Genomic DNA, 25,579 nt, shown 5'->3' with positions numbered 1-25,579 from the left:
ATGCCAAAAGATTGCCAAACAGACGCTGCATGCTACGACTACCGCCAGGACGCCGTGAAACATCGTCACATAAAAAGGGGGGGAAGGGGGGCATTCACGAAGACATACGTGTGTACTTTCCACACATTTGATGGGAAAAGTTTCGTTAGTTTTGCCGTGCGCAATTAGCCTAGGCTGCGCCGACTTTGTCAGCCATGCAAAGTCAGCGCTGCCTAGGCCAATTGGTAACGCAAAATTGAGTGCACGCTCGGAACAATATCGCGCCCCTGCCCTCACCTACGCTGCTAATCTTAATTCCCTCTAACATATTCATACCAACGCACCTCTCGCAATAATAACTTATTCGAATTTGCCAGTGGAATACATTGGGACATGGGGTTGGAGCACCGGAACTCCTAATTTCCAAAACATTGGTCGCAATGTCTAACAACGTTATTGCAAAGCGTGAATGACAAACGTCAACCAAAAACTTTTTATTAACATTTAGCTCGAAAAGAACTTTCGGGTGAGACCGACATAATGTAGTGCAATTTGTTGTCTCGACATTCCTTTGCAGCAGAAGCGAAATTTCGTTGTATTGAAATCGCGTAGAGATGTGCTTTGTTATATTGTAGTTCTAAATACATAGTGTTCCATGGACAAAAGGTCATAAAAAGTTAAATACTTCGTTATATTGAAGTTCGTTATATCGAGGTGCAACTGTACTGCAGTAAAAGGCAATAGTTAATATAACAAAGTAATGGATATAATGAAGTAATTTCAGCGTCTCCAGCAAATTCATTATAACGAGGTTCAAGTGTATTCATTTAAAAATTATTCTATATCAGCGAGCACTCACTTGAACTTCTCTTTGAGCCGAAAAAAATTAATATTCGCACAAGCCTAGTTCTATGTCTTTAACTTGGAGGCACTTCAAAACTTTCCTTTAGGTGTGTTCTTCTGTGACTGAGCCTCGACTTTTTGTGAGCCTGACGCTTTGTTCTCTAGAATGCCTGTGTTGCTCCAGCATCGTCACTCAACGATTGTGCGCAGGTGTTGGGACAGCCGATGCCTGGAGGGCAGCTGGTGCTGCAGCCGCAGGGCTTGCCCCTCTCTCAAATGCTCATGCTCAACGCTGCCCCCCCAGCACCACCCACCACTGCGGCAGGACAGGTGAGGGAAGATGCACGAGGCCAGGCCAGGTCAAGGCCCACAATCACAATTCTTCTCTCATGCAACAGTGTTCACTCATTCACCAGTGTTGGCGGGGGTGATAGTGGTCGGCTTGATAATGAAATGACCACCTCGGTGATGACTATTAATCAATATTCGTGGAGTTTAGTCCCTTGAGGCCTGTATGTTTTCACGGAAACTGTGTCCCTGTGGTAAGTTTTATTTTTCTTCTTTATTTTTCATTACAGTTTCTAGTAATAGGAAATGATTGAAAACTCATAAATACGGCAAAAATTTATTGCAAGCAATATTTTGTTGTAAAAACACTTTACTTGAAACAACAGTTCATGCACAAATATGCTTTGCGGTAAGAGATAAAAAAAATGTCTAGCAGAATTTATGGCTGTGAATTTGTTTTCTCATAAACATGTTTCATCAGAAGAACAAACGCATCATAAACAAGTCATTAGAAGAAATGCTTGAGCAGCTGCCACAAGAAGAGGCACTGTGCGTGGCCATATCGAAATCATGACTGCTTGCACCCCAATATGTGGGAATATGTGAACCACAACTAAAGGCAAAGAAAAAGCAAACTCATTATATCTCTGAACTTTGGCCATGCTGGACTACCAAAAATACAATAGCGGCAGATGTAAAAAAAATGAAAATAAAACGGTAGCGTCTTCTTCACACACACACCTCCGAGGTGGCAGACAACGCACACTTGACCGTGTGATCAATTGCTCGGCAGTAAACAGGTCGAGCTGTGCCCACCGGTGACCGGAAACACAATTTCAAATCACTCTGGGCGACTCCATAGAGATGACAGCATGCCTCAACAACGAGTAGTGCCGAACACACAGCATGTGATAGCAAACATAAGATCTGCACCATATATGCCAAAACCATCCTAGTCGGATCAGCAGCACCATACTTATATTGCAAGAACCCTCCAAGAGTTATAGAGGGAAATTGAAGAGCAACACTAAATCAATTTAGCAGTCTCTTGAAGTACTTCCAACTGGTTTTTATTAATTTGCTGGAAGCAAGTCCTTACTTAATGTAAGGACTTGCTAATTTGGGGGCTGTGTTTGTGATGCTTATCTGTGGCTGCGTTTAGGGTGCTTTATGATGTCTGTGATACAATGGCGACCAAGCGCCCATTGCCCCTTCTTCACTTGGACTCTCCCATGTGCCGTGCCTGCCCGCATGCATTTCACGCCCTCCTTTTACATCAGATATAAAGGGGGATTCGAGTTTTTAGGACCGAGAAATTGCGAAAAAAAAATTGATTTCTTTAATTTTGTCATATTCATAATTATTGCAGAGGTCCCTTCCACCCATATCCCAAGCTTGGGTCGTTCGAGATGCGTAGTTTTTAAGAAATTTCAAATAAATGAGTGAACTCAACATGGTTTCTCACGAAAACATTGCAAAAGATGCCCATTTGCAGCACCGCCACATTTCATAACCATCCTCCATTACCCGGCCATCTTGTTCCCGTTCGAAATAGTGATCCTTCAGCTTTTTTTCCCGCTGAAAATGAGCCTTATGTGTCGTATCAGTGCTGACAAAAGTGAAAAAAAAGAAATAAAGGAAGGAATGCAAGCCCATCATTGGCTGTTAGTCATCATGTGGCAAAACGAAGGCTTTCATTGGCCCGCATGGCGCATGCGAAGTTCAGCCACTCACATGTCCTGGCGTCGTTCGCACATGTTGCAATTTTGGGTTGGATAAAGACTTGCATAAACATGCAATATTCCACCATATCGTATGTACCACACCGTTCACAAGTTCAGGAAAAAGTGCAGGAAATGCATTAGAAGGCCAGCAGACTCCATTGTTTCGCCCACAGTGATAAAGTCAGGCAACGGTGCACTATTGGAAGGCAAATCAGTGAACAAAACGACGGCCGGTTCAACGGCGTCGGGTGAGTCTGCAATAACCGCTGGCTCCCTTGGAAATGGCGGCCAGGAACAGCGACGAAGAGGTGGCACAACGTCCCTCAACAAGGACAATCACAATCAGCTCCAACAAAAGGCAGATGAAAAGCTGCCAATTTATCGTTTCTCTCGGCTGCCAAGGGGAAGCTGCAGATGCTAGCAACAATGCACTGTCACAACACCTGTCACATCGCTGTTGTCAACGAACTGCTTTGCAAGACTACGTGTGAAAAGTGTGAAGGTAGTGATTTAATATCCATAGATGCAAATGATTACAGCAGTGCGGTGCAACTGAGCCTGAAATTGGAATTTTGTGCCTGTTTGGAAACGGAATGGAGCTCATGACACGTGTCAGGAACGGCAAAATACAACCTGTTTGACATTCTCGTGGCTCATGCTGTTCAAAGTACCGGAAGCATGCAAACAGCACTCAACCACTTATTTTCTGCTATAGGGATATTCCACAGAGGCCTGCACCACAAGACATCGCAAGGTCATTTGAAGGGAAGGCTAAACCTAGCTGCAGTGAAGGCTTGTGAAAAGGTGCTTTTAACTCTGCTTCAGCAGTAAAGGAACCTTACTGTGCTCAATTTCGGAAATACTGGAAATGTTGCAGTTTGCTTCAGTAGTACTTAGATGACTAGGGGCCATCTATCTCATATTGGTGTGGGTGCAGTAATCAAGTTGTTTTCAGAATATGGTGCTAGATTTCAAGATACAGTAAAACCTCCTTAAACCGTAGTTGGCAGGAGCTTGGAAAAAGTATGTACTAAATGGTAATACTGCTAACCAAAATAGCATGAGCTCGACCACTTACCTGTCAAAAATGGAACTCAGAGAGAGTGCGATGAAAGGGCAAAAACATGCAGTATTTACTCACTTCATGCGACAAAAGAATTATTTTTGTTTCATGCTGTGGTGGCCTAGCAGTGACGACAGCACCTCAACCTCAAAGCTGCGAGCCAGCTTTTAGCCAGCCCCCTCTTCTCGGCAGACACTTGAATAGCAGATTCCTCGTTTGCGTTGCATATTCTCCATGCATGGGTGAGGTAGCGCTGTAGAAATCACGGGGTGCTTTTTCATTGCGGGGTGCTGTTCTTGTCGCGACGATCGCGTTCACGAGGCTGACATAACACATAGCTTCTGCCACTGTTGGGCCTGAATTGCCCATGCTGTCACTTTCCCTGTCGTCCTCATCACTGTCATTAGGTGACATTTTGGCAACAACAGAGCCAACAATGGCGAAAAGTCAAAACCCCGTAGCTGCCGAGCAACTTCTTCACATTCCAAATGCCACACACCATAGTCAAGGATAGATCCCTGTTGCGTGCCAGCGCTGATTTCTTCATGCCACGTTCAATAGTAGAACGATGTCCACTTTTTTTTTTCTATTATTATTATTTATTTATTTATTTATTTATTTATTATTACCTCAAAGGCCCCAACGTGGGGTATTACATGAGGGATGGGTAACCACTTCAGTGGAATATGGACTCAATGGCAGCCTTGAAATGATGTGGATTGGAGTGGTGCACGGCGTCGGCGGGAAGGTCATTCCAGTCCCGGGCAGTCTTCACAAAGAAAGAATGTAGGTGCGCAGTGGTCCGGGCAGGCGGAGGATACACAGATTTTTCATGACATAATCGGCAGGACTGACGGTGTGCTGGAATGATGGCTGAAGGACTAGGAGCAGAATGATAAAATTTGTGATAAAGACACAGTCTGAAGACATGACGCCTTATATCTAGATTGGAAATTCCTGCTTTTAATTTTAGCTGAGAGACACTAGTATGGTAAGAATAATCAGAATAAATAAAGCGAGCTGCACGATTCTGAACTGCTTCTAGAGTGTTAGAAAGGGTGGTTTGGTGTGGGTCCCAAACAGAGCATGCGTATTCTAACTTAGGTCTGACAAAAGTTAGATAAGTTAGTATCTTTAAGAATGGTGGTACGAAGCGCAAGTTGCGGCGGAAGTAACCAAGTGTGCGATTGGCTTCGTTGGTGATGTTCGTAATATGAGAGGACCAAGAAAGGTTATTTGAGAGAGTGAGGCCAAGGTACTTGCATGATTCCACTGATGAGATTTCCGAGTTGCAAAGAACGTACTTAGGAGTATGGTGAAGTTTCCGTCGATGAGAAGGTAGTAGTAAAGTCTTTGTAGTGTTCAGTGACATTAGCCACATGCTGCACCAAGAGGTAACTTTGTCGAGATCATCTTGCAATGCGTGGTTGTCGGTATCAGCTAGGATTGGGCGATAAATGACACAATCGTCAGCAAAAAGGCGAATGTTAGATGAAAGATTAGCCGGTAAATCATTAATATATATAAGGAATAGGAGGGGCCCGAGAACTGTGCCCTGGGGTACACCGGAGAGAACAGGGCTCTTAGAGGAGGAGTGGTTGTTAGCATACACAAACTGTTGTCTGTTAGTTAAGAAATTTCGGATCCAGTTCAAGACAAGGGGATTAAGGTGCAAGCGAGAAAGTTTTAGGAGGAGTCGTTGATGCGGAACTTTGTCAAAGGCCTTTTCGAAATCTAAAAAGAGGGCATCAACTGGGATATTTTGATCAAGGTTAGAGCTTATGTCATTTATAAAGAGAGCTAATTGGCTATCACAAGATAAACCTTTACGGAAGCCATACTGGTTAGGGTGGAAGAAACTGACAGATGTTAGGAATGTAGCAACGTGGGAGTAAAGCACATGTTCCATTAATTTAGAACAAACGCTAGTTAGAGAAATTGGGCGGTAGCTACTACATGATGATGAAGGACCTTTCTTTGGGACTGGGATAACCTTACCCACTTTCCAGTCATCCGGCACCACTCCTGATGATAAAGATTGCTGGAAAATGTGACATAATATATCGCTTGTAACATATTTAGTATTTTTTAAGACTTTAGAATTAATACCATCGATGCCAGGTGAAGACGACAGCTTTAAGGAATCAATGCAGTGCTATGCTGAGCACCCACTGTTTTTATACGAGCTTCGACCTGACACGAGTCCTAGCTTGCACGACGCCACAACCACGGCCACATTGTTCTCTGGCACGGCGCCGAAATGACGTTGATGTGTCTTCACATGCAAACGCATAGGGCACTTGGAGGCCATTCCAATCTCTGAGGCTTGTTCTACCAGACCGTCCAATGGTTCCCATGTACTGCTGTGATTGCGCAACAAAAGGGGGAAAGACTATGTGCTAACCAATACAAATGCAATAAGCTGGTACGGTTTATGCAGACACAAAACGCATTATGTTCAATGGCTTCGGAGTTGGAGATTTGACTTTACTGTTTTTAAAACGAAACTATTGTTTAAGCGGGTATGGTTTAACAATGTTTTACTGTGCTGCCAAACTTCTTTCCGTGCACTCGAAGAGGCCAAAGTTTATCGTTACACATATAGAGAGAAGAAAGACTGCATTAACCATATGCAGAAAGGGATGGGTACTGCTCTCCGCAACCTCATACAGAAGCATAAAACACCATGCTGAGAGTCCAGTCTGAGCGGCAAAGGTTGACTGACAAGTGAACTGATTACAAAGCTCACGAATTATTGCGGCTGGGCACTGGTCTAACGTGGCAACATAGATGGCACGCACAAACCGGCAATGCCAATCTGTCATCACACATCTTCTGCTGATTAGCACCCAAAGCACGATCTCCTTTTTTTAGAAACTTGACAAAACATTTTTACTACAATGTTTCTGATGAGAGAAAACGGTATGGCATACATTAAAATAAGATTTATATTTAAGACCAGCACATAAGACTACATAAACCTTGAAATTTTCATTTCTGGCTCAAATATTTAAAAAAATAATTCTAAAGTTCACATATCCCCGTAAGTTGCTGTTGATGTTTTTTGCTCCCTCAAGTCTGCGAGGTGCCTTTGTGCCGGCACTGATGGTAAAAACAGGTTGAGCATTGTTGCGGTCACTCTTTTCATCAGGACCTGAGCGAGCGTGGTAATGTGCAGCCTGTTCATACCAGTATGCTTGCCATCAGTGTTCTCTCCTCATGGCTTTGCCATGAGCTTCTCCGTCTTCCAACCCACTGCCAGTGCCAGGCACCACGGCAGGTTTGCCGCTAGCATGGATGTCCAGTCTACATCACTTAACTGTAGAATTCTGTTTACATGATCTTGGCATCTCCCATTTGGCATTATTAAGTATTTCCAACACAGCAACGGGCATCGAGATTAAGTGCACCTGCTCTAAACGCATGCCCAAGAGTAAAAGATTCTGTCTAGTCTCTTCGGAAAACTACAGCACGACCATTCGATCACAGGACTGTACAGAACCAAAGTTGGGCAGCCAGATGTCGGGTTCTCACACCTGTGCTCTTGGGACAAAGGAACGACAACACAGTAGTGCAAACAGTCACAAGGGCATTTACTGTACCTTTCATAGACTAATGCCTGCTAGCCGAGTTGTTATCCACAAAACATGCCGATGAATGCGGGACAAATCGCGGAAGTCCGACTCACCACGACCGGATAACGAGCGAATATGTTCGCCCTATGGTGTACACCAACAACTGGTCGCTTGTGCATACAGTCAAGCGAATGGTAGTGAGTTCGAACGATCGTGTTCGTCCATTCCAGGGTAGGCCTCGTGGCACAATCTCACAGAAGCATGGATCGACGCACGCGCAGAGCGTCTGCGCCGCTTGCTGATCCCGAGCCAAAGAGGAAGAGCCTTCTCCTTTTTGCACCCAAGTAACCCCGCTGTTAGGTGGCGTTAGCAGAGCAACATGTGCGCCATCTCTCGTGCTACCCTGCAAACATACCAACCGCCGCAGTAAAGCCATGTGGCAAAGCCGGGTTAGAGGAGACGGGAGCTATGCAAGGAAAATAACATATCAGGGACAATGCGTGAGAATCGTGCATCCCCACAGCTATTATTATGCAGGGGAAAACAAATATCCATATTTTCAAGACCAAAAGTGGGGGGTGCATTTATTATGTTAGTGCATTCATTGCATGGGTATATAGGGTATGTTTAATTCACCTTCAAATCTAATATGCACTCAATCTTTATGGTTTTAAAATAAGAAAAGAATGCACACCCAATTCTGACACATTCCATTTGATTACAAGAGAAATGCAGAACAGCTGCAATTTTCACAATCTTAGATAAAAATTTAATCTGCAGAATTTAACTTCACAGAATGGAAATTTATTCAGACATTGCTGTCACTGTCTATAGACTGTAACATGCCGTCCTCCATGCAGTCCACTGCGTTCAATATTCTGCATTTCTTGAACCACTCAGCAAAAATCGCAGGCGGGAAGTTACCCTGTGAGGCACACCAATGTCACATAGTGCAGTTTCAATACCGTTCGCTCTTGAACGAGATTTCGCAATACAAGTTGGGCACTCTTGTCCCCAAACTTGGGCAGAAATTTACAAAACCAGTGCAAAACTTTCTGTCGTCATCTTGTGATGACATTGGTGACGACACTGATTTTGGTGGTAGGCTTATGCAAACACCACAAGCTTGGTTCTGGCTTTTATCCAACTGTAATGTGCTGGCACTTTTTGACATTTCCTTGAAAAAGAGGGCAAGTTAAGACTGGGTAAATATGATAATCGTTTAGTGTGAGCTGCCATTTTCACTTGAAGGGCAGGCCAGAAATCATGGTTTTATTCAGGGATAAGTGACGTGTCTGATGCAGTTACTGTCTCTTAGCCCTGTCAAGCCCAATGCTGCAGCCACTGGAGTAATGACTTGGGTCAGGTGCTTGTGTGCTGGCCAGTCAACTTCAAACTGTTTGATGCCAGTCAGGATCAAAGTGATGAAAGTCTTTGCCGATAGAAATGCATGTGTGCCAGCCAGGACCTTAGTAAAATTAATGGAAGTCTACTGCACATCACATATGGCCTCTCTGGACAATAGACAGTTTGAGTATAGCGTAAAATGCTTGTGTTAGCGTTACAGTTGAATCCCGCCACAACGAATACCGCCACAACGAAATTTCCGCGACAACGAATAATTTTTTATTCCCCGCGAGTATCCTATAAGAATTAATGGCCTAAATTTCTCTGCACAACGAACCATTTTTGCAGAGCGTTTCCGCTTCAACGAAATTTTCGCGTTCAAAATCGAAACCGAAACTAGTTTTATTGGCGAGAAGTCCAAGTCAAATCCAAAGCCACATTAAGCATGAAATCACGTGATTGCAGTTCCGCCATTTTGGCTTTGTGTCGTGGTCGCGTTGTTCACTCGCTGCCTTTCTCTTCGACAACGACGAGTTTTCATCCGCAGGACACGATGGCAACGCAAGTGAAAAAACGCAAAACTCTTTCCCTTGAGCAAAAAGCTCAAATAATCGCCCAAGCAGAAAGCGGAAGGAAGAAAGCGGCAATTGCTGAAGACTTCGGAATTCCTGCAAGTTCGCTGTCAACGCTGTCAAATAGGAACCGTGCCGCCTAATCTCGAGCTCGACGAATACATCGGCGCTGACGCTTGTGTTGTTGTTCACGAAGATGTGAGTGATGAGCAGATCATAAAAGCTGCCCGGAATGATAAGGACTCTTCCGATGAAGAAGACGACGACGTACAGGAAGCGCCGGCTGCGGCAACCGCCGTACAGGTGATGGACGCTTTTGATGTCATCAGGAATTTCGTTGCTGTCCGAGACGACGATGTTGCAATGGGTTTGCTGAGCGAGTGCGAAAATCGCGTGACGGCGTTGCTCGCCGTGAAGCGTAAGCAAACCAAGCTTACAGATTTTTGGCATTAAACGCCTTTGCTGCTGCTTGGGCAATTCTTTCTGCGTTTCACGTCAAATTTTTGCGATAACGAAGTTCCGCGAGAACGAATTTTTTTTCGTGCACCGTGAATTTCGTTATAGCGGGATTCAACTGTAGTGTGTGATGGAAGTCTTCTGTACATCACATATGGCCTCTTTGGACAATAGACAGTTTTAGTATAGCGTAAAACGCCTGTGTTAGCATTAGTGTGTGATGGAAGTCTACTGTATATCACATATGGCCTCTCTGGACAATAGACAGTTTTAGTATAGCGTAAAACGCTTGTGTTAGCATTAGTGTGTGATGGAAGTCTACTGTACATCACATATGGCCTCTCTGGACAATAGACAGTTTTAGTGTAGCGTAAAACGCTCGTGTTAGCATTAGTGTGTGATGGAAGTCTACTGTACATCACATATGGCCTCACTGGACAATAGACAGCTTTAGTATAGCGTGAAACGCTTGTGTTAGCGTTAGTGTCTGATGGAAGTCTACTGTACATCACATATGGCCTTTCTGGACAATAGACAGGTTTGGTATAGCGTATAATGCTTGTGTTAGTGTTAGTGTGTGATGGAAGTCTACTGTACATCACATATGGCCTCTTTGGACAATTAGACAGTTTTAGTATAGCGTAAAACGCTTGTGTTAGCGTTAGTGTCTGATGGAAGTCTACTGTGCATGCACAGTGTAGAGCTCGCAACGCTAGCGCTAACTCTTTACATTTGCTGCTTTACACTATATAAAGCTGTCTAATCTTGAAAGATACAGTTTACAGAATTGTGAAGTTTTTGATGCAAAGTTGCAAATGTTTTGCTCCAGTTTTCTTTTTCTGTCTCCTAATTTACCAATGTGCTGTAATAATCTTTATTTAAATATTTGAGTTTGTAAATCAGTATTATGCTTCTACGCACCAGTATATTTATTCCTCTGTCTTGGATGCAGCAGGTGTCATTCAGATGGGTTTGTTAATTGTGGAACTAGAGCATTTCTGCATTTCATGTGCAGCAACTTGAATGGGAAACTTTGGGTTGGCCTCAGACCTAAAGCTTCCTAACAAGAGCACTTGTGTTCCCGTCACTCTTTTCCACAGTAGCTTTCCCAGTCGTTACCTGATATGACATCAGCGAATCTGGTGCTGGTGCACGAGAACGTGGTGCTGGTGCATGGGTCCTTAAGTTTGCTTGCTGCATGGCATCTGCAGCCGCAGGTGGTGGTGACAGAGGAAGAGGAAGGATCTGAAGGTGACATCAAGGACGAAGATGACGAATACCAGGCACATCAACCAGCTGAGGACATGTACAGTGCAGAATCCCCCAGGGTGAGAAAGCTGCTTTGGGTTGCTTCATTGCAAACACTACTTAAGAGGGGGACACTCACTAAGGGAGAAAAGTCTCAGTCAGTCTTAACTGTTAGGCAACCCTTCTAGAAGCCTTGCATATTTTATTCAAATGGACGGTTCAGCAAAAGAGAGAATTGTGAATGAAGGCGCAGAACATACAATTTTCTTTTGCCCTTTCCTTTTGCGCTTGACAAGTTAAGTCTTGCCCTTGGTAGGACTTGGCAGAGCCACAGGACGAGGACGAGGGTTCGGACCCCACCGAGATCTTGGGCATGAGTGCAGTGAGCCCGGACATCCAGTCACCACCGGCATCTGGACCCCCTGCTGTCTTGCTGCAGGGTAACCACACTGTGGTGAGTGTCACAGTACCAGTCTCAAGCATCCTTGGCCCTCTTCTGGAGCACTGGATTTTGTGCCATGTTGCACGATGCACAGTGTGTGCACTTTAGGTGGTGTCCAAATCATTCGATTTGCAAATTGAATGTCTAATAGTACTCTATTTGCTCAATTCTAATGTGTCCTCGATTGTAACGCGCATTGGTTTGCCACGAAAAACATAAAATAAAACCACATAAAGCCAACAGACAATAAAGCCAAAAAAAGCATCGGAGAAATTAACTGTAGTTGTAATTCGGTTCCAACCGACGAAACATTATCTTTTCATCCACTTTCATGTCCCTTTCTTTAATATTTTCTACATTTCAATTTCAAATACAGCTAATTTCCCTGATGCTTTCCTTGGCTTCATTCTCTGTTGGCTTTATATGGTCATGATTTACTGAATTGAGCCCCTCAGTTCCCCATCTTCTCTCGTTGATTCATAGCAGGGGTCTCGAATCTGCCAGCCTTGATGTCATCAGGTAGCATGCGAGGGATCTTTAGCCACGTGCCCACTCTCCTATGATCATGTGTTATGTGACACCATCGGTCAAGAATGGATGTTCCACATCCACCCACCTTTGCTCTGAGTGGCGCTGGCTAACACTCCTGTGGCTAGATCCAGTAAAAACATAAATACTCAAGTTAGTGGACGGATTAATGGCCGTCGCCGTAGCACGACTGGCAGCGCAGTGCACGCGTAATGGGGAGGTTGTGGGTTCGGCTCCCACTGGCGACACATTATCTTTTCGTCCACTTTCATTTCCCATTCTTTATTATTTTCTGCAGTTCAGTTTCAACTACAACTAATTTCCCCGATACGTTCCTTGGTTTCACTGTCTCCTGGCTTCAGATACTCATGATGCAATAAAACAGGTGAGGCGTGCAGACAGGGCACAACAGTAGAGAAGTGGACAACACGAACGCCACAACCAACTGAAGGGAGCACTGAGGTGAAAAAAAGAAAGAAGACACAAAACTCATCTGCGCAAGCTCAGGAATAGTATCACCACGTGTCAGTCGGGTACTTGTGTCGGTCGTGCAGAGGAAAAAGGAGCAGGTAAAAGGCAAAAAATGAACAGATATTTGTCCAGTGAAGCACAATAAGAACAGCAGGTTTACTGACTGTCGTATGGGTGTGGTTTATAAAATTCCTCTTAGCTGTGGCCAGTTCTACGTAGGGCAAATGGGGCGGTGTATCAATCAGAGGCTAATAGAACAAAAAAGGTCGTTAACCGGTGGATCGCCTTCTACCCTTTCCCTACATTGCCAAAATTGTAACTGCATGCCAGAGTTAGATGAATGCGCGATATTGTACAGGCATAAGAATGAAGATACGCGTCTTATGGTAGAGGCATGGCATATCTATAATGGAAGTGTGTGCGTGAGTCAGCCTATTTTTGGACCAGTCTTATCGGAAAAAAGTGCACATTAGACTCGAGTAAATACGGCATTCAATTTCTTGAATATACAATTTTTCTAATATCGGTGCCTTCGTTGAATGGCCTGGCCATGGTTGGTGCCTTGACAGCACAGCGGTATCACGGCATGGGATCTTTAATGGTACAAGGTTTGACCAGGTCGACTGAACTCATCGAAATTATTAGTGCTACGTTAACAGAAGGAACAAGAGCAGAGCATGTGGAAAGTAGAGTTAAACCTCAATGTAATGAAGTCGGTAAAATCGGCAGTTTGCTTCATTATATCGAAACTTTGTTCTGTTGAAATTCTGCCTTTTATTCAATTAAGTACAGTTGCTGATCGATCTTTCTTAGACAGGAAGGGGCCGCAGAATTTTCCGAATTATTGGGCAATAGAAAAAAGGAAATACAGTGGAATCTCGATGATACGAATCTCACGGGGTCACGAAAAATATTCGTATTAGCCAAAATTCGTATCATCGAAAGAATTCAAACTAGCTAAATTAAAGAGTCGGGGTGAACTCACTCAGGCACACGTGCGTAAAAAGCATTTATTTCTTGAAGGAAAAGTCTACTTCTGCTTCTTTTTTCTTTGTCAGGTTACTTAGCAGACTTTGTTTAAATCCATAAAAATGCGTGCACGTGTCGTCGTTGATTTCATCTGCGGCCATAGCACGTCTCATAACTTCGAGCGCGTGCAGCGTTTCAGCCGCCGGGGGTGGTCCTTCGCCGTCGCCCACGTCTAACACAAAGAATGCGTCCCGAAGCACAGCAGCTACTCCGTCCGATGACACGCGGAAAAGGAGGAAAAGCACAAAAGCAACAAAAGCGCCACCGCTTCAAACTAAACTTCAAACTCTTCGCGCCCAGTCGCAGCCTCCGCGCTGTCCGGCGCTGCGTTCGCGCCTCCGCACCAAAAGAGAAAGGGAGAAATCGCATGACTGTGCGCTGTTCTCTTTCGCGGCCGTCGGTGGGGCGGCGTTTATTGAGGCGAAAGCCTTTAATGGCTCATACTTGCGGCCGCGTCCGTGCGCTGGAATCGTGCCAACTGTGGCCTCTCCTCCGCGCAGCGGCAACTGGCCACCGGTTGCAACCGGCCCGCTGGTTTTAGCAACCGGCCCGCTGGTTGGGGGCGCAGCTGCGCATAGCAACCGTGACGTCACACAGTAGCGGAAGAACGAGCGCGCGCGTGCGTCGGCGGTGGCAGCTGCACCGCCGCTCCTTCGCCAGACGTCTCGTTGCGGTCGAGTGAGTGAGACGCATGGTTCCGAATCGGCCCAGTGATTCCGCGCCAAGCGGTTCAAGGAAGCAGCAGCGGTCGCCGGATTCCCCCAACACCAAACGGCAGAAGAACAAGGAGCGAATGCGCATGCGACGACTGAACATGTCACCAGATGCGAAAGCAAGGGAGGCAGAACGGAAACATCAACAGCGACCGATTAGATCGCCGGCTATCAAAGGCAGGGAAGCAGAACGAAAGCGGCAGCAACAACAGGCGATATCTCCGAACACCAAAGCGAATGAATCGTAGCGCAGACGGCAGCAGCGTCTGGCTTTCGCCAAGCACACCACTTTAGAATTTTCAAAGTGTCTTCGGTAATTTTCGTATCAACCGACGCAGGTCGAAAATTGTTTCGTAACAACCGTTCTCTAGCACGTTGTAAAGTAATGGGGCTCGGCCGGGAGCGCAGAAAAATTCGTATCATCCGGAAATTCGTATTAGCCGTGATCGTATCATCGAGATTCTACTGTATGAATGAGAAAACAATTCATTTTGATAAATTTGGGAGTCGGCGACGAATGATGCGGTTTCATGCCATGTACATCGACGGTATCTTCTCAGTGGTACGAATTAAGTGAAGCCAGCCACACTTTTGCGTGCACTCCACTCCCGCGGGTGATAACATCGCTCTCAGTGGGATAACGCTATCAGAAAAAGCGTCGGCACCGGCAAGCAAATGCTTCGTCTGCCTCTTGCTCCAACAGGTCACCGAAACTTGAGATTTTTGATTGAGGTATAGCTTCACATCAGCACAAATTTCGCCTCGAGGTGTGGTGTCATGTCAGTGCGGGCCACACTACCATGAAACCACCTTTAAGGCAAAGTTCTCCACCATCAGTGATGCCAAAGAGGTGGGGAACAGAGCTGCTGAAGATACGATGTAGATGATTCGTGCATCTGTGAGTGGTGATTGTATTTCTTCTTTTAATTGAATGTTGTAGGCAGTTATTCGCGCGGGTTACACACAGAGTTTTTCTGTCTTTTTTTTTCTTTTTTCTTTCCAAGGTGTTGTATTTCGGGGAGCACCTTAAAAGCAGAAAAATATGTACGTTTGTTCTTTCCTAATACTTTGAGAAACTTCAAGCATTGAAATTCGAGCCAAAGTGAATATCAAACAGCATAATATTCAATTGAATATTAAAAAATATTGAATATTCACACTAACCTGGGTAATTCAAATTAAGAGATTTCGAATATTCAGTCTCCAGGATTTCACTGTAGTAACTGCTCTATAGCAATATGCTTGTTCATGCTACTAAAACATGCTGTCTATACTGCATTTCTGACTACAATAAATAACAATATGCCCAAGGAAAGTTACCATCGGAACTTGATTTGAATGTAATGTTGTTGCACTATTATTCAATACTGTTTGCTTTCAATTTCAATCAAGCTGAAATTTTACTGTTTGTGCACACCTCTTCTTTTTCTCTACTGGAACTCTGCTTGCTTGCTCTGTCATGTTGCACAGATGTGCTCAGCCGCTGAGACGCCTGCCCTGGCTTCCTCACCTCCTGTTGGTCTTGTGCCAGTCACCAACACACCTGTCACCAGTGGACTGGTTGGCTGCCCACCAGTGAGCATTGCACCAGCCAGTACTGTGCCTGTTACGAGTTCACCAACAGCTGATGGACCCATCAGTAGCAGTGCCCCAAAACCAGAAGGTATGCACTGTGACCTGTAAACTGAGACAGGACAGAGCAAACAGCAGTACCTCCTTGCCTCTTGTTGCTAGATATTTTCACCTGAAGAAATAAATGCAGTTCTACCTGCAATGCAACGCAAGTATGCAATAGTTGGCAAAATATGATGCGCTGTAAGCCTTTCACTGCATTGTGCAGTATTGGTTGAAGTAAATGAACACTCTGAAATGCTTGCAGGCAATCTACTTTCGAGAAGAAAAAGAAGTGTGAGTGGTATATTCGTGTCCGCTTATAATGATGCTGGTTTTAACAGTATAGCCAATGAGTATCCAATGTATGAACCATGAGAAGCTGCTGCACTGTCAATTTTTGTATGTTTTATCTGATAAAATAACCCACTTACTACAATGCTCCCATGCCGCAGTTATGACGATGAAGTCTGGCTGCTGGGTGTCCATGCTAAAAAGTAATGAAATACGAAATCCCTAAAAAAAAAAAAAACAGGAAAAGAATTGCGAGCCACTGCACCCTTCCTGTCACCCCAATAGCTGCCATGCATTCATAAATAGAACCTGCTTTCCGGTATTCTCCACATCGCCAGCCTGCGTGCCTCTCTTCCGTCGCCTTTCCACTCTTCCGAACATGAATGGGCTGTGCCCATAGCTCTATGCTGCGCCACCCTCCGAAACAAATGGAACCACGGCAAGTGCACTGACAGTGCTGCTCCCAGATTGCTCGCTGACACCTCATTCTGCGCATTTCTGCCGACAGATTAAGTCGCTCGTACTTGTCTTTGTTGGTTGCGTCGAAGTCGTCCCAGGCCACGTGATTGCTCCACCTTGTTTGTCTTGCTGCCAAAATAAAAGATGGCTGATCCACCCACTGATCATCAGCAATTCATGACATTGCCGGTGAAAAGAAAGCGCCTGGCTCTAAATTTGTAAACAAAATGTAGTATCACGAGGGGCTATAAGACGGTAAAAAAGTGTCAGACTTGATGCAGAAGTACGAACTATCACAATCGACAGTGTCGACGACCATCCGCTCGGCAGAGAAGTTAAACAAAATAAAACTGCTCAGTAGACAACGGGTGCAAACACGTTCGACAAGCTGCCTACAAGGAGGTGGAAAAGGCTCTCTACGAGCGATGGTGCCTCTGCTGTGAACTTGCCCATCCCCAGGCCAATTCTGGCTTGAAAGGCGAAGCAGTTTGCCCTACTCAACAACAATGTAGACTTCCAGCCTGGTGACAGCTGGGTACAGCACTTCGAAGAGAGGCATCGCATTGTTTACAAAGCAGTCACCGGCGAGGGAGCTTCACTTGACGTGTAGGTGAAGCAGAACTGGGTGGAGGAAACACTGTTCGCATCCTCGACAACTACATTGATGCTAACATATATAATGGCGACGAAACAGGACTGTTCTTCCAGATGTTGCCGTCCAAGACGCATGCACTCAAAGGAGACACCTCTGAGGGCGGCAAAAACGGCAAGCTGCACCTCACTATGTTTTTGTTTGCCAACATGGACAGGAGCGACAAGGGCCCCGCATTTGTCATTGGGAAATAAAAAAATTGCCACTGTTTCCACAGTGCTGCCAGGATACCAGTTTGCTGCTGTCACAACCACTCACAAACTTGGCTTTATAGGGGAAGTGGGTATTCTGACCTCCACCCCCTTGTACGAAATTTTATGAAACTACAGAGTCTTGTTCAGTTTTTTACGTTGATTCCAAACATGCAATTGTTTTTAAAATATGCCATTTCGTTCTAAAGCTAACTAAAATAATTAGCATTGTTTGTGGGAACAATGGAGCAAGAACTACTCATTAGAATCTTGCTTTAGGCATATAGCTGGATACTAGGAACCACAAGCTTCAAAATAGTAGGAATAGGTTTTTGGTATAACAATTATTAACACTTATACAGTACATTAAAGCTTTCTGTTCAAAATGGGTTCAAAATGGCTGTTTAATGTACGGACAATAAAAAAAAATTCCAACTGAGATACAAAAATCTAGTCCTACCATGTGTGCATTATTTATGTAGCTCAGTACTGCACCAAACATAACAATTCTAGGTGCCCCGATTACTGCGAAATCGCTCCCGGAAGGATGCAAATATTCAAAAATTCGTGTTTTGAGAAAACGCAAAAAAACAACGAACAAGCTCATTTTTATTCAAATATAACAAAAAGTATTAATATATCCACATATCTAAATAGTCAGTAGCCACCAGGGATGTAATCTGTCTGCCTACAGCTACCCAAATGGAGTTTTTTGAAGGCTTGTCGCAGATTTTCTACAGGTGCACGCTTGTGGGCTGATGCTGCTGCTCGCCGGTTATCCTTCTCGACCATTCTCATGCTGTTTGGTAGCCCCGGATTCAAATGAAGCTCCTGGAGTAGGGCAGATGAAGCTGTCTCATTCCCCGAATTAAATTTCATTACTGCCTCAGCCTCAGCAGCTTCAATATCAAAAAGCGAGGCATGCTGTTCCTTAGGTGCCAATGCCCAAATCATGGAATGCGAGCATTCATTATTGTTTTGAGTCATGCTGCGCTGGCACCTTTGAAGCAATCGTTCGTCTAAAAGGCACTCATACACTGGTAGAAGGGCTTGACAAACATGAACAGGCAAATTATATCGATGCTTTGGGATGGGCTAATTTTTTGCTTGCGCAGCATTCTGACGGCACCACGAGTCTGGACTAGATGGGCAAAGACTGGTTTGAAACCTTGTCATTTGACGTGATGTGGTGGTATGTTGCCATCACAGCCTTCTGCATAGCTTCACATCCCCTTTGTTGGATTTTAATGCCCATCCATAATAGGCACTGAGTTTGGTCCCCATCCTTTTTTGGGCAAGATTCACGCAATCTTCGTTCTCAACTGGCACAAAGCCGTACACTTTGGCTTGTGTGAGAGCAATAAATGCGCGACTATTACCATCTGAGAGGACTGTGGTGTACCTCACATTGTACTGCTGAAGTGACCTCTGGTACAGTATAAGTGCCGCTTTAACCTCCATCCCCCCTGCTTTCTTTTCTGTATTCTTTTTTTGTACACATGGCTTGCCTTCCAATCTTGGTAGTCCGGGTCACCAGGTTTCGAGCTGCGCACACACGCAACACAGAAGTTGCTCAGGACAACGTAGTCGAGCACAAGTCTGGAGAACAGTTCGATGACCATGATGACTCCGTGATCAAAAATCCATATGGGAGTGACCATTTCCCAATTCTCTTAAAATTATCGAAAGGTGATAAGTGTTCCCCACATCTGCCACGTTGGAAGGTCGACAGTGCTGACTGGAAACGATACAGGGAGCTGACACATTTGACCTGGGGTGACATCTGTACTCTCTCAATCGACGATAGAGTATCAAATTCGACGGCATTTATAACTGATGCTGCATCAATATGTATCCCTCAAATGAATGGATCACCCTCTAAACGGCGTATTCCTTGGTGGAATGAGCAGTGTAAGGAAGCCCGCAAAAATCAAAATAAGGCTTGGAGTCGCCTTCGCGACTGCCCAACTACCGAGAACTTGATCAGCTTCAAGAAAATAAAATCAGAAGGTAGAAGAACACGCCGCCTTGTGAAAAGGGAAAGCTGGCAAAAATACATCTCTAGTATTAATTCTTATACAGTTGAAAGAAAAGCCTGGAACAGGGTAAACAAAATAAAAGGCCGCGAAACTCGTCCTCTACCATTGGTAAATACACAAGGAGACACACTCATTCACCAAGCCGACTCTCTAGGGGTACATTTTGAAAGGATTTCTAGCTCATCCCATTATTCAGACACATTTCTGAGATACTGGCAACAAGCAGAATGACTGCCTCTGGGTCGGAGAGGAAATAGAAACCAACCTTACAACCGCCCATTTAGCATGGCGGAATTTCAGGCTGTGCTCAATGGCTGTAACAAATCCGCTCCAGGAAGTGACAGAATATTGTATATAATGATCAAACACCTACACCCTGAAACCCACAAAACACTACTGTCACTCTTCAACCCTGTGTTCTCTACTGGCTACATTCCATCCGCCTGGAAGGAAGCAATAATTATTCCAATACTCAAGGACGGCAAGGACCCAACTTCAGTCAACAGCTATAGGCCTATAGCGTTGACAAGTTGCCTGTGTAAACCCTTTGAACAAATGGTTAACCGGCGTCTCCTTCATTTTCTAGAAAGTAACAAACTACTATTAGATCCTCTACAGTGTGGTTTCAGGGAAGGTAGATCCACAACTGATCACCTTGTCCGCATTGAGACGAATATTCGCGATGCTTTTGTGCATAAGCAGTTCTTTTTGTCAGTATTTATTGACATGGAGAAGGCTTATGACACCACGTGGCGGTTCAGAATTCTCCGTGACCTGGCCGAAAGGGAGTCCGAGGTAATTTGCTGAATGTCATCCAAAGTTACCTGTCTAACCTAAAGCCCCTCAATCTCCCAAAGTAGCGCCATTCACTTCTCTCCTCCTCCGCTCGGCGCGGCCTCAACGGTGGCGCCGCCGGCAGTGGGCCTGCCGTAGCAGACGACGGCTAACACGCTACGGGAGGAAATCCGCGGAAAAGTTCGTTCGAGTCCTGCGGAGCTGTTTTTTCAATCTAGATCTTGCTTTGTCAGTCGGTAACTGGCCTTAAGAATGTCGTGTCGGATTTGCGGAAGAAATAGAGAAAAGCACCATTATTCAAGGCGTATTTAAGGCGTAAAGCGCGCGCACGTTGAAAGTTCGTGTTGCTGAAACACGACACAAGCACGCGGTGTGCTCAGACACGCGAGTAATTACCAGAGTTTCAGGTTTTGACAGCGCGAAAGTATGTGCACGTGGTTTCGTAGGTTAATTTACGTACCTGCAGGATGCTTTTGTTCGGCCGGCGCGTGAGAGATTCCGACTGTCTGCGGTCAGCAATGCCTGGCAGCAGGGCCGTTTCTGTTCCGCGCCTTTTACAGATGTACGTAGCTCATGCACAGGTTGTGGTGGCCATGAGCAACGTTTTCACACATAGGCGGTATAGATAATTTTAACAACTTACCAGCATATGAAATCGTTATTTATTTATTACAGTGCAAATGGTTAGAATTTGATAGAAAAGAAAGAAGGAACTTGATGGGACAACTGGAAAGAGGTTCAGAAAATAATTATCCCCCTCCCTCATTGGCACCAGCAACACTTTTGTTGAAGTGCTAATTTTATCTCTGTATACTACGTGCGTCTGTATTCTTTTGCGTTGTAAGTTTTCACAAGGAAGCAGTGTTGCGTTAACTGGAACAGTCAAGGCACACAAGACAGAAGAAAAGTTGATTCTTGGGTTTTACATCCCAACACCATGATCTCATAAGGCACGCCATAATGGGGGCTCTGGATTAATTTTTTTTGCAGCTGGGGTTCTTTAACGCACCCCCAATGCACTGGACACGGGCCCGTTTTGACACGGGCGTCAAAAGAAGAGGTTGGAGGAGCCGTGTCACTTAACAAAGCCGCGCGTTCTTTGCCACTTGCTCGAAGTCAGCCCGCCCGATCTTGTGAATCCACACTTTTCTTCGTTTTGCGTTGCGCCCGGCGGATGGTAAAACAAAAAGCTTTTTGCCGTCACTGGGTCTGTTGTGGCAACCGTAGGCGCAGCAGCACGGCATCGCAATTAAGCACTCGGCCCTAACACATTGTATAAAACTACCGCGCTCCTTCAAACCGCCTGCCGTACTTCGTCGCGGAGGCCCAAAAATGGGGGTCGCAGCTCGCTGGAAAGAAAAGATATACAAAAGCGCTGCGCCTGCTCTGCGTCGGAAAGAAAAAAATATACAAAAGCGCGGGGCCCGCTTTCACGTGACACAGATTGGCCAATGGGGGAGCGGAGGAGGCTGGGGCGACAGGAGGAGTGGAGGAGGAAGCGCCTGGGTGAGCGGGGTGGCGGAAAGATCTAAGAATGGCGCTACTTTTGGAAAATTGAGGGGCTTTAGTCTAACCGCTCGTTCCGTGTCAGAGTTGGTAATGTGCTATCTCATCTATTTACACAGGAAACAGGTGTGCCACAAGGTGGTGTGCTTAGCTGCACTCTATTCGTTATAAAAATGAACTCACTTTACACTATCATACCACGTACAATGTTTTATTCTGTGTATGTAGATGACGTACAAATAGGTTTTAAATCATGTATTCTTTCCATCTGTGAGCGACATGTACAGCTTGGGCTAACCAAATTGTCAATGTGGGCTGACGAGAATGGGTTTAAATTAAACCCGCAAAAAAGCATGTGTGTTCTCTTCTCGAACAAGAGAGGTATATTTCCTGAACCCGCTATTTACCTTAATCGACAACAGCTCCCAGTGAGCCATGAACATGAATTTTTGGGCCTCATATTAGACACTAAATTAACATTTATCCCCCACTTGAAATATCTGAAGGCGAAGTGCATGAAGACAATGAATCTTCTGAAACTCTTGTCCCATACATCCTGGGGAAGTGGCAGAAGATGCCTTTTGAGCATGTATAAAAGTTTGATAAGGTCACACCTTGACTATGGTGCTATAGTGTATATCTCTGCTCGCCTAGTGCCTTGAAGATGTTAGATTTGATTCACCACTTGGGTATCCGTCTTGCTACAGGTGCCTTCAGGACTAGTAGTACGGTAGAGAGCTGTACGTTGAATCCAACTATTGGTCTCTTCATCTACAAAGAGCATATTTATCTTTCTCTTATGCCTTGAAAGTTAAATCAGATATTCAGCATCCATGTCATTTTGCAATTAGCGACTTGCCCACTGCCAGGCTATTCAGTAACTGCCCAGCCATCAGGCCTGCTCTGTCCCTCCGAGTGGAAGCACTGTCAGAAGAAACAGGCGTCCCTTTACTAGAAAATATCCCAATGGCTCCTACTCGGTTCCCACCGCCTTGGGAGTGGCAAACTATCCAATGTGACATATCTTTCTTAGAAATATCGAAACGAGCGCCTGAGGCTCACATACAATCACATTTTCTTGAACTAAAAGAGAAGCATTCCTGCGCTGAATTTTACAAGGATGCTTCGAAATCTGCTGATGGTGTTGCTTACGCAGCTCTTGGACCATCATTTTCAATATCTGGGACACTAAACCCATACACAAGCATCTTTACAGCAGAAGCATACGCTATACTCTTGGCTATTAAACACATCAGGCTCACAAACATCGCTAAGGGTGTTCTCTTCACAGACTCATTAAGTGTCGTGAAAGCACTAATTAGTTTACAAAAACATAATCATTCCGTTTTGAATGAGCTGTATAACTTATTGTGCGCCCTATAGTATATGTGCAATCAAGTGATTGTCATATGCTAGGTACCCGGTCACAAAGGTATAAAAGGGAACGAAGCAGCTGACGAAAGCGCTACATCAGTAACTTTTAGCGACAGAGATAGGAATACATATTCCCATCCCTACCACAGACCTAAAGCCTTTTCTACGCCGTAAATTAAGGAATCATTGGCAAGGCAAGTGGGATACACAAGTAATGAATAAGCTTCACACAATAAAACCAAAACTGGGGAACTGGATAAGTGGGAAAACTGCACGTTACAAGGAAGTAATTCTTTGCCGATTAAGAATAGGACCCACTTACAGTACTCACTCTTACATCTTGACTGGCGGGGATCCTCCTACTTGTGGTAAGTGCGGCAATAGTCTGACAGTACTCCATGTTCTTATTCAGTGCCGTACAATAGAAACAGAGAGGAAAAAGTATTTTCCGTCTGCATATCGTGAAAATACACCTCTTCACCTTGCATTTTTTCTTAGTGATGAACCGCTTTTTAACATGAAATTAGTCACAGTTTTTATTGGAAACAGATACTCTCAAAATCATTTGGACTAATTTTCAGCACACGACTAACAGCCCTTCTAATAAAAGGGCTCTCTTGAGGTTCTACTATCACTGTTATGTGTTGTCTTGTTCCATCATGTTCTTTTAACGAAACCCAATTGCCATCGTCCATGCCCTAATCAGTGTCATCATTTTAGTACCTATTTATTTTACGCCATTTACAGCGACAGTTCTTAGGCCTTTTTACAGCCATGTCACATTTACCATGATGAATCCACTGTCCACTGCATTCACAATACATTGTCAAAATAACCTTTTGGCATGGCGCTCTTTGGCCATACTTGGCACTTGCGCCATTAAACACCTCATATCATCATCGTGCCAACTCCGAGGTGGCCGCACGTCATCCACGAGCCATCGTGGGATACCGCTATATTCCCGGAGTTCACAAGTCTCAAGTCATTATACAATGACTTCACTGATAGCGCCCACGCGCCCATCAGCTTTTTGGCAGTAGACGACGACACAGGCGCCAGCTTCTGCTTGAGATAGCCTTGTCGCGTTTTCTTATGACGGCCACAGCGCAAGATATTCATTGCAGAAAAAATGTTCATCGCTGTTTGTCGATTTCCAGTGCTAATCATCGCACGAGCGGTGAGAATGTTCACTATGAAGGGGTTAACTGTTTTGCTGTTTTTCATGCGCGGTGAGCTCCACTCAGAAACAATGTTGCCGCAGTTTTCACAAATGTCAAGAAGCTTAACGGCAAGGCTGTATTCTCGTTCCTCCGAGTCAAAAAGTCATGGAGCCACCACAGAGACTGCAGTTTAGATGCGAGACCAGAGGGCTTATCGCTCTGCAGTGATAACATAAAAGTGTGACTCTGTCTCCGCCAGCCCGTCCGCACCGTCATTGACGTTCGTACACACATCCAATTTCAGCTTCGGTGCCGAAGTTCCCACCAGTTGTTGAAGGTTTTCCCCTGCTTTCTTCTGCCATTGGAGCAATTCCACTGGCTGCACCATCTTTATGTCGTGCCATATGCTGCTCCTGCGATCACCATCGGCCGGCGATGTCGTTAGGCCTAGCTCGCTTTCGCCAGGTCCGTTGAATCCCGCGACACAGCCGTTGCTTGAAACCGCCGGCAAGTGGTCATCGCTGTGTTTTTCGGCAGGGTCGAAGCACTTTTCAAAGTTGTAGTGCGCTCACTTTCTTTTCTTGCCAAACTTGTTTCGAGTCGCAAACTTCCGACATTCTGACATCACTACACGCTACACTAGCGGCTTTCAAAATGGCGTCGCGGTTTGCTTTTCAAGCGTGTCTGCGCACCGTAGCAGACCACACCAGCCACCTAAGCCAATCGCAGGACTTTATTTAGTCACATGCACTGAATGGGTGAATGGGGTCCCATGCTGGGACTTTCATTTAGTGCGGTATTTCTAAAGAGTGAATAGAGGGACGAAAGAAAATGTGGCGGGAAATCGAAGAGAAGTAGTTCTTTCCAACGCGACCAAGATGGCCGCGACAGCATACATCGTTCAGCAGCGGCGTGGCACGAAAAAAGCCCCATTTTTATGCTTCTTTCTGTCAAAATGTAGCTTGTGGTGGTTACATAAATTGATATTGCGGCTAAAATATTGATCCATGACGTGGGAAACTAGGTCATAACATGCTGCAGTGTTTGTATATTACGAAAATACCACTTTTAAGAAATCCATTTTTTTCGCGATGTTTTGGTCTCTAAGACCCGTGTCCCCCCTTAAAATAACATTTCTTTAAGGCGAAGTTTTCTTTGCAGCCTCTGATGGGTTTTGATGCTGTACTTACCATATTTACTCGAATATAGCGCACACTTTT

At 45.0% G+C, this 25,579-nt stretch overlaps 1 protein-coding gene across 3 annotated transcripts in view; it reads left to right on the top strand.

The window, feature by feature from the left end:
• Positions 1-25,579, top strand: part of pdm3 (pou domain motif 3) — a 134,160-nt gene that overhangs the window by 71,124 nt on the left and 37,457 nt on the right. For all 3 annotated transcript variants that reach the window (XM_065441323.1, XM_065441322.1, XM_065441324.2), the window contains exons 8-11: positions 1,033-1,152; positions 11,059-11,175; positions 11,412-11,549; positions 15,749-15,941. In XM_065441323.1, coding sequence (XP_065297395.1) covers positions 1,033-1,152; positions 11,059-11,175; positions 11,412-11,549; positions 15,749-15,941 — 568 coding nt within the window. The remainder of the gene's footprint in view (positions 1-1,032; positions 1,153-11,058; positions 11,176-11,411; positions 11,550-15,748; positions 15,942-25,579) is intronic.

This window comes from Dermacentor albipictus, chromosome 1 (assembly GCF_038994185.2).
Source record: "Dermacentor albipictus isolate Rhodes 1998 colony chromosome 1, USDA_Dalb.pri_finalv2, whole genome shotgun sequence".
Classification (NCBI taxonomy): domain Eukaryota; kingdom Metazoa; phylum Arthropoda; class Arachnida; order Ixodida; family Ixodidae; genus Dermacentor; species Dermacentor albipictus.
This window is presented reverse-complemented; position numbering and strand designations above follow the sequence as displayed.